General features: G+C 43.7%; 2 protein-coding genes across 2 annotated transcripts in view; both read right to left on the reverse strand.

Moving 5' to 3' along the window:
* LOC123508644 overlaps window positions 1-10,000 on the reverse strand; it is a 152,405-nt gene that overhangs the window by 100 nt on the left and 142,305 nt on the right. The window contains 8 exon segments of the mRNA XM_045262488.1: window positions 1-786; window positions 789-840; window positions 4,386-4,576; window positions 4,848-5,029; window positions 5,156-5,962; window positions 6,149-6,508; window positions 6,783-6,887; window positions 7,528-7,749. The exon segment at window positions 1-786 is cut by the window's left edge and continues 100 nt beyond it. Of these exon segments, the coding sequence (XP_045118423.1) occupies window positions 556-786; window positions 789-840; window positions 4,386-4,576; window positions 4,848-5,029; window positions 5,156-5,962; window positions 6,149-6,508; window positions 6,783-6,887; window positions 7,528-7,749 (2,150 nt within the window). The 3' untranslated portion in view covers window positions 1-555.
* Window positions 7,780-10,000, reverse strand: part of LOC123508645 — a 9,427-nt gene continuing 7,206 nt past the window's right edge. Inside the window, exon 2 of the mRNA XM_045262489.1 lies at window positions 7,780-8,349. Coding sequence (XP_045118424.1) covers window positions 8,237-8,349 — 113 coding nt within the window. The 3' untranslated portion in view covers window positions 7,780-8,236. The remainder of the gene's footprint in view (window positions 8,350-10,000) is intronic.

The raw sequence follows: 10,000 nt of genomic DNA on the forward strand, positions 1-10,000 counted from the left end.
GAGAAGCCAGTGTAGAAGGGAGTGAGGGGCAGGGCTTTGGCAGGCAGGGTGGGTGTGTCCTGCTGGCCGGCCTGAAGCAGAGGGGAAGCACAGCACTCTTGTAATGCTGCGTGACATCCTGGACACCACCTCTAAACATGGCACAGTGAATCAGCCAGTCTGCATGGTTAATATTAGATGTATACATAGAGCTAATGCACATGCAATACATACACGTTATTTACAGAGAATACACATATATAATTATCTATGTACATAAATACAGTCTTCCTTTACAAGCTGGTTATTAATACTCTTTTATTTAAATATGACATAATGACTCAGATCCTTAAAATTAGGTCAAGGATAAGATACACATGGGAAAGTTAGTCTATTACAAAATATACATAGTCTGTGCTACAAGAATGGAATATATATATATAACATGACTTAAATAAATGAAAGGGGGAGAACAAATGCCATATATACTGCAGCACTAACTCATAAAAACAAAGCTATTTAAATTTTCAAGGACGGAAGAAGGAAGAGGAAGGGAGGACAGACGGACACTCAAGCTCACTCATGTAGATTCAATTTACTATTAGTTTTTCTAAGATTAGTGCGCCAGGGGTTGGGCGGCTCCTCTTCCTCCTCTTGTCTGGTGTCGATGGGGCTCCTAGTGTGGGTGGAGGAGGAGGAGGAGGAGGTGGAGGTGGTGATGGTGGTGGTGACTCTGTTGCTCCCTCCTGTGGTGGTCTCCTTCTCTGGCTTCTCTCGGAGTGCTGTGGGGAGTCCTGGTGCCCGATGTTGGTGACCTTGATCCGCTTCACCTCCTCCACCTTGGGCACATACAATGGAGCTCTGTAAATGTGGAATGTTGTAGAGCTCTTCTGTTGCTTCACTTTGTACTGCAGGTCTCATTTGTCCTTGTCTTGTATGAAATGATGATATGAAAGGGTATTTGGTATTGACTTCTTAAATTTACACTGTATTGTAAATGTATTGTATATGTTGCAATTTTATCCACTACATGAGGGTACAAACATTATCTGGTATACTGCTAAGATATTAAAGGCTTATTGCTGTTGACTTTCTCTTTTGATAACTGAACCACTGTCTATAAAGAGCTTATGATTAACAGCAGGTTACTACATGACTGAGGAAAACATGTTGAAGGTATTGGTAGATTAAATTACAAATCTCAACAAAACAAAGGGAAAAGTCTACAAAGAATGACTCTCAATATGTTTTTTTTTAGTACAGCAGATGAAAAGTTTTTGACTTGCACAGTTAGACCAACAGCAAAGTCTGCTCTGAACTAATGTACAGAAGACAAGAAGGTGCAGCTCACTGACAGAAGGCTTAGCAAAGAGCAGAGCAAAGAGCAGGGAGGATTCAAAGCACAGAAATTTTATAAAAGGGAAGAAAAAAATGAAAATCTTTCACTTAAGGAATTAAAAAGTTGGAAGAAAGAATGGAAAGTTTACGTTACACACACACACAAAAAAAAAAGGAGAATGAATAATAGCAATAAGGGAGTATCTACTGAACATGTATGGTAAGAACAAAATACTATAAGTGAAGTAAGCTTTTAATAGGGGTAAAAGTAAAGAATTTGAAGCACAAGGGTGATATGAAGCAGGAGTTTGTGGTATATTCATGGCTGTTTACATGGCTGGATCACAACAAATCAGGTGTGGGCAAGAGTGCAAGACAAGAAGAGAAGGATTTATGATGAAGCTAGAGGAGTGGCAGAGTGTGAGAGAGATAGAAGACTAGGGAGAGGAGGAAAGGGGATTAGAGTATGAAGGAAGTGAAAGAACAGGAATATATGTAAATTTTTGTCATGTTTAGACTTTATGAGAATTCTTCAGAACTAGCATCAGGGAAATAGATAGATATGTAAATGTGAAAAATGGAGATAAGTAGATATATAGATGGAAAAAAAAGGGAGCTAGGTAGATATATGAAAACAGAAGATTGGTAGATAAACAAATGGAAAAAAAGGGGATAGGTAGCTATAAATGGAAAAAAAAGGCAGATAGTAGATATACAGATGGAAAAAAAGAAAATAGGTAGATATAAAGATGGAAAAAAAGGGAGATGATAAATATACATGGAAATTCAACAGATAGGGAAAACAGATATGCAAAATGTACAAATGAGTATGAGGAAACTTTCTTTTTCCAATTATAGCAGTAAACACGTGCACAACACTAGCATACAGTTTAGTAAGAAACATCTCAGTACAGGACTATATATACCATACTGTGAATCTACTATTACAAAAACAATGTCATATGTACAAGTCTAATTCTGTTTAGTCAGTCATCAAATAAAAATGTCTTCAGAGTTCCAATGTCTAATCAAAGTCTGAGGTGTGAGTGGTCTGTCTGTCAGTTTTGTTGTCTTAGCAGGCATGTTCTTCACACAGATGATGGTGGCAGCATATGTGTCTTTACTTTGATGTGCATGTAACAAGGGATCTACATAATAAAAACCACCTCTACATTGCAAGAAATCTAACACTTGATATATGTGCAAGAAAGTGTCACCATTAATGTAACTATAAGGTATTATCCAGTCATTATCAAAACAGGAAGTATGAAACACATTCCCCAGTCACAAAGTCAGGAAGCTTTCTGGTCACCAAGGCAAGGTTCTCACAACACCAGGAAAAGTGTATGCAAGACCCAAGATGAATGCTATGAAGGACGAGACAGACAGTGCATGTCCATCCCACACAGTGAAGCCTCCAGGACAGGAGTGACAGTTCCTCCTCCATTCATCCCTTCCCTCAACACAGTGAAAGCAAGCATGAGCAAAAATCAGAAGTCCCTTGCCTCTTTGCCTGTGTGTCCCCCTTAGCTACCCTGCCACTCACTCTATGGTCTAGTGCTTGGGATGCGGACGAGGTGAGCTGGAGACTGCGTGCATGGTGTGACTGGATGGCTACTGAAACAACAACTAGTGAGGTATTTCACCAGGAAAGTCACTTATTGCTTGTGTGTGGAGAGAAACAGTTCATTAGTGGCTGGTGGTAATCCTAGCGCTGTGGTCACTTCACTATTCTTTGGGTCATCAATGTTATGTACAATATCAGTAACATGGGAAATCAGTGCTTATGTTACAGCTTATGTAGTTACCACCATGATGCATTAGTGGCTAGTGAGAGAGAGTGATAAGATAACAATTCTTAAATAAACACTGGTAGTCTGTTAGGTCAGGTCAGGTCAAGTCAGATCAGGTTAAGTCAGGTCATCTATCTTGGAACAACACAAAAAAATAATGAAAAGAAAGGATGGAAGGCTGACAAAACAGTGCTCTACATTCTTCAGCATTTCAACACAAGGCCATTTGAAAAAGTTGCCTCTAAAAATACTCTGCAAAAATGTGAGAAAATATAGAATTCTCTTTAATCAGTCCAAGTTTTTTTTCTGCCACCTTCATCACTAATTAAGAAAAAGTTTAAAGAGAAAAGGACAAGTTTTTAAAGAACAAACAAAACAGTAAACCAAGCAAATCATAGGAAAAGGACATGATGAAGAGAAACAGATGAGAAAGTAGCAAAGTAACAAAACATCCACAGAACAGGAAGGTCCTTTAAGCAACACATGTGGAGCTCAGGATGGTTTGATTTTCAGCACAAGAAGGTACATCAACTACTAAAACTTCTGACTGTATATGTTGAAGTCACCAGAGGAGCATTATTACTAGTTAAAATATTGTAACTCAGCATTGGTTGTCACTTTTGGGTATCGGGGAAGATTGATTGCAACAACACTAATGAAACTGTCTTGTAGAGGATGGTAGGTAATTCTCAATCTCTTGTTTTGAAGAGCGAATAGAGTCTAAGCACAGTCCAGTTTAAAAGGGAGTCTTATATTTATAAATCACATCATATAAAACAAACAAGTGAGACAGGAACTACATACACATTAGCAATTTGAATAACATACAAATCTTTAGCCACATCAAAGGAAAAGCACATTACAATTCATCACAGGGAAGATAAAGTCCACAAATGTACTAGTAATGGTGAAAAGGTGTTAGTGAAAGTAAATAATGTCTATCTGCTGGGCCTGGAGATCTGGTACTGTATGTTATTGAAGGTAATGGAGAGGATGGTTCTGGAAGTTTGGTTTATCTCTGAGTGGTGTAATGGAGGCAATCTATGTGGGCTAAATAATGTGTTTGCTGGGGCTGGAATTCTGGTATATCATTGCAGTGTCTTGGGGAAGCCTTGGCCTGGAAATGTGGTATATCACTGATGGGTCATAGGAAAGGTAAGGCCTGGAATACTTGTTCATCTATGAGGGCAATTATCTAATGAGATAAATAATATTTGCTCTCTGTGTCTGTGCCTGGAAGCCTGGTGTATCACTGTGTGTGTCAAGGAAGCTCACCGGCGTGCATCATCTTCCCGTCGCATCATAAGTTGTCGCTTCCAGGGGGGGATGGACTGAAGCCTCTTCTCCTCCGCCTCCTGTAGCCGCTGCTCCTCTGCCTCCTTCTTGGCACGCTCAGCTGCCTTCCTCGCCAGCATCTGTCTCTTCCAGTCTGGGATGCGGTTTCCAGATGGGTCTGTGTCGGGCACCTGGAATTTCAAAGGTGTTAGTGTCTTGTCTTGTGTTTAGCAGCTTGAGGAGAAAATTATGTGGTGCCTTATCGAGATGAGCAATTATGATTGAGAATGAAAAATCTGACTTGGTGAGTGTGTTTTCCATCTGTTCATGTGGTATGGGAAAGACACGCTGGATGACCTTAACAACATCCTTCACTAAATCAAATGTTAAATTGTTGCATCCTTCACTGTCTTGTATAACTCACCAGCTCACTCGTACACAAGAACCTCACACTCCACTCACCTGGTCCACAAATTTACTGGCGGAGAACTGTCGTGAAAGCTCCTCCTTCTCCTGCTTGATGTGGATCTCCTCCTCCTTGGCTCGCTCAGACTTCAGCTTCTTGATGCCGGGGATGTCAACTCCCATCTTCAACTCAGCAATGACATCATTCTTGACAGAGTTGATCAGCGGCTCTGGCGGTGCTGCAAAAAAGTCCGTCATCAGGAATAAAAAACAGAAAACACTTGCATTTAGTACAAGTATAAGTTCTCTATGGTGAATTTTATCTACACAATATCAGAACAACATAAGGCGGGCAGTTCACTCACACACAGGCAGCTTGAGGCCAATGGAGGTGGGCTTCACACTCTTGACCTCAGTCTTCCTCAGCTGAACACTCTGCAGGTCTGTCACGCTGATGGTGGGCAGCACTGTCTTGTTATTGGAGTGTGAGAGTGTGTTGTTGTTGCTGTGGTTGGTGTTGAGTGTGTTGGTGCGTGTGCTGGACAAGGTGTTGAAGGAGGAAGTGGGGGGAGCAGGAGGAGCAGGAGGAGGAGGAGGAGCACCATTTCCAATATCCTTAGTGGCTGGGTCTTCCTCGCTTGACTCTGGGATGGCAGGGAGTGGTGGAGGGATAACAGAAGCCAAGCCGTTACTGCCATCATGTGTGTCAGCTTCCTCTGTACTGGTGTGGTATGTCCCTCCATTGTGGTGTTCTGTGTCTGTGTGGTGTGTCATGGCAGAGAGAGGTGTTATGCCACTGTAATGTGATGTGCCATTGTGATGCGCTGTGCCATTGTGGTGTGAAGTACCATTTTGGTGTAGGGTGCCAGTGTGGTGTGATCCATGGCCCGCCTTTGCCTCCCCACTTGGTGAGCGTGCAATGGTGCTTTCCCCGAGTGACCGCAGGTACTCTGAGGGCTTGATGAGGCCGGAGTCTGAAGGCTGTGTGGGGAACTTCGGGGGAATGAACGGCAGAGTCTTCCCGTGCATGAGGTGAGACTTGTTGAGCTGCGGGGAGTGGCTCAGCTCCTCGTTGGAAGCAGCAACGTCTCTCTCCCTCCCATCAGCCAGGATCTTGCCGTAGTGCTCAGCCATGTCCAGGGGAAGTGATGTGGGGCGCTCTCCATTCAAGCCTGAGGAGGACAAACACAGTCAACTTGGAGAGATTCTTTAAATGTACAAACTCTCATTAAACCTAAACCGGCCAGTGACATCAAATAATAAGTAATAATAATAATAATAATGCTATAAACACTCTTTTCTCTGGATATAAACTACATGCACAACAAAATCATCACCACCAATGGAACTTTTCTCACTTCTCTGTGAATTCCTCCTGACGAAGGAAGAAGGGCTGCCGCCAAGGCCCTCATCAACGTGGTCCTCCTCCTCCCTCTCATCTACCGAGCTGTGAGCAGACCTGGGGGAGGGAGGCTTGGAGGAAGAGGGTGAGCTCCCATTAGTCTCCTCAGCCGACCTGTGTGAGGAGCTGGGGGAGTGCCTGGGAGAGGTTGCTGTGTCTGGCATGGGTGGTGGCGGCGGCGGTGGAGGCTCTGAGTTGGTGCGGGAGACTGGAGTGCGGCCGTGGACGTGGGTGGAAGTGGGCGGCATAGACAGTGTTGACTGGAGTCTCTGGCGGCCTGTTGCTTGTTCCTCTTTATCATTGTCGTCCCCAAACTCTGTAGCGACACAGGCCGTCATGAGGCACTGACCAGTCTCAATAAAATTGCTAGAATGTTCAGTATTTCAAAGACCAAGGCTGAGTACACTGCGCATTCACCCACAATGAACACACGCTGACAGGAGCGAATGTCACAGGACAAAAGCGTACTTGGAAATGCAAATAAACAAAAAGTGACAAAAAAACTATATTATAACAAAGATAACATTCAAGCAAGCCTCTATCTCCACCACCTCCACCTCCTCCTCCTCCTCCTCTCCTTCCCGACGTACCAGCCGGCGGAGGAATGTCCCCCTGCGAGCCACTGTTACAGACGTCAGGTCGGGCTGATTCGTCGCTCAGTGGCGCCCCCCGGTCGTAGTCCGGCGGGGGGACACCTGTGGTCAATGAGTCAAGGGTCAGGGCTGGGAATGCTGGAGATACAAGTGAAAGTCAGCTTATTCAATCTGTATCTGGGGGAGTTAGAGGCGCCACTGAGTTTTCCTGGATATCTTGGCTACCCACTTTTGTCAGTCTGTCGTTATTCTGGTGTTTTGAACTTGTTGCAGTAGAGGCAGTATCAATCTTCTGGACTAATACAGTTTTCATTGAGACATATGGCAGGTATTTACAGCAGAACATATATATAATGGTCTTCAGTGCTTGCTTGTTTCTGTTGAAAACTTAGCAAGCAGAAAAAAATGCAAAGCTTTTTACACACTTTGAACATTTAATAGCAGTAAAGGCTGAAGCTTCTCAAAATCTTATACCAGTAAGCCAAATTACACGTATTGTACCTCTTATCAGCACACACACACACAAACACACACTTTCGATTCCTCCTCATCTTCCATCTCATTTCTTCTTTCTATCATCTAATACAAACGAAAGCACACACACACACACACACACACACACACACACACACACACACACACACACACACACCGTAGTCGAAAAAAGCAAACACAGACACCAATCCTGACAACCCAACACACCAAGAACCCCGGCAAGAAGCAAGCCACGGCCCACACTCACCAGCAATCAGATCGTCAAGACCCTGAAGCCGCTGCCTCTGTCTGGTCGCCTCATCATCTTCGTCTACCGCGTCCTGCTTGGATCTGGAGCGTCGAAGGGTTGAGGAGTCCCTGGCGCGTCCCTCAGGCAGGTGTGTTGGGTTGATGTCCTCGTAGTGGTGGTCGTGGGAAGAGGAGCTCGAGGTGGAGGCTGCGTCATCACTGCTGTGGATGTCTGCCTTCACTGCAATGGGAAATTGGGAAAGGTGGACGTGAGGTGGTGGAAAACTAAATATGACAAAGGTTTGTGAGATGAATGGTACAGGGTGAATAGAGACATGAGAAACTATGAACATTGATGAAAATATAAACTGTTGAGGAAGTCTGCCTTCACTGCAATGGAAAGGAGGACGTGAGGTGGAGGAGAACTAAATATGACGAAGGTTTGTGAGATGAAATACATGGTCGAGGGTGAATAAAGACATGAATGAGTAAGAACATTGATTGAAAAATGAAATGCTGTGGATCAGGGCCGCCCTTGCCTACACGCAGAACACGCGCAGTGCGTAGGGCCCCGCGATTCATAGGGAATTTTGCGCGAGGAAACGCATTTTGCGCACATGCGCAAAGGATGCGCATATGCGCTACCTCGAGACATAATACTTATCTTTGTTGTTACTAATAAACGTTGTTTATATTGAATGACACTTAAGTGCACTGTTATTCCGTACCTAATATACATTTAGAATTGGGTAGGGCTTGGGGGGGGTCTGCCTCGAAATTTTTCTTTCGCATAGGGCCCCATTTTGGTTAGGGACAGCCCTTCTGTGGATGTCTGCCTTCACTACAATGGGAGAAGAGGATGCGAGGTGGAGGAGAACTAAAGATAACGGAGGTGTGTGAGATGAATGGCCGAGGGTGAATAGAGAGCTAAGAACATTGCCTGAAATATGAAGGTGTAACATGCAAGTTTTATCAGAAAAGTGACGTGAATAATACTGAGACATATGAGAGGAAAGGCAAAGGGCGAATGAATTAAATGCGTAGGAGAGAGAAAGATAAATGGAGAAGGGAGAGGGATGGAAGAGCAAACAAACAATGACCAACAAAAGGAGAAGTTAAAATAAGAACAAAACGAAGAATGACCAGGAGAGCACGTGTCAAGAATTAAGAGAGGAAAAGGACACGATGCGGAGAAATCAAGAAAGCGGAACAGAGAGATGAAACCTGCGCACTGAAATGACTTGATTAACTCCATTCACACGAGCCTAAAACACATTCCCTTACAGTAACCTTGATATAATGAACAATGAAGGAAATAAACTTAGAAAAATAAGTACAGATAGGTGCTTTTATTTAACACGGCACACTACGCCATTCAAACGGCCTCTCTCTCTCTCTCTCTTAGCCGCCCCCAGGAGAACTGACCGTGTCCATCTAGTTTCTCCCATTAAGTTTTAGTCACGCTGAGCTAATGGAGCGTGACTGGAGAGTGTGACTGCAGGTGGTGGAGTGCGTGAGAGAAAGACAAACAAGGGACGCGAGTAGAGGTGGGCTGAAGGTGTGTTTGTTGGTCACACTAAAGATTCGGCGACTAGGTGTGACGAGAAGGTGACGGAGTGTGACTGGTGTTGGGAAATGAAGCTACTTTTTATTTTTTGCTATTTTTTGATCGAGTTTTGTAGGAGTGAGAAATCGGTACACATTATTTAATCACGACAACACCGATAACAACGACAACTACCACTACGACCATCATCACCACTTCTACTACAGCTACCCTCAACATATGGCACGCTAACATCACAGCAGCACCGTTCATTAAGCCAGCAGGTGACACTTTCGACAGGTACACCACGAAGACTCAATAAACAGGAAGTAATCTAAACATCAGGCAGGTGGCGCATTACGGTTCCCTTGCACACTGCGCCTCTGGTTCGCCCTCCTGCTGGGGCCTTCCTAGAGCGACTACGTGCTGGGACAAAGTAGAACGCAGTGGAATAACAAAGGTGCAGTGGAAATGGGAAATGTGAACAGAATGAATTGTTTCTTACTCTTAAACCTTTCAATACTGGAACACATTTTTACCTTGTGATTTATATACGATTAGACTATTTTATCGACATTAGGAAGGGTCTATAGAGGTCAGAAGATTAATGGCCACAGTCTTCACTATCTTAATCCCCTACATGCGTTTCTGAAGCTTTATAAAATAGCCAAATTGTAAGCAGAATGAATATGGAAACGCGCACTGGTACTAAAGGGGTTAAACAAGACAGAGAGAGAGAGAGAGAGAGAGAGAGAGAGAGAGAGAGAGAGAGAGAGAGAGAGAGAGAGAGAGAGAGCAGTGATATGAACAGAAAGACAATAATGATAATGAAAAAACGACAAACAAGAAAAACAACAACAAACGTGACCATACCACAAAATACGAACACACACACACACACACACACACACACACACACACACACACACACACACACACACACACA

This window comes from Portunus trituberculatus, chromosome 25 (genome assembly GCF_017591435.1).
Source record: "Portunus trituberculatus isolate SZX2019 chromosome 25, ASM1759143v1, whole genome shotgun sequence".
Lineage (NCBI taxonomy): Eukaryota > Metazoa > Arthropoda > Malacostraca > Decapoda > Portunidae > Portunus > Portunus trituberculatus.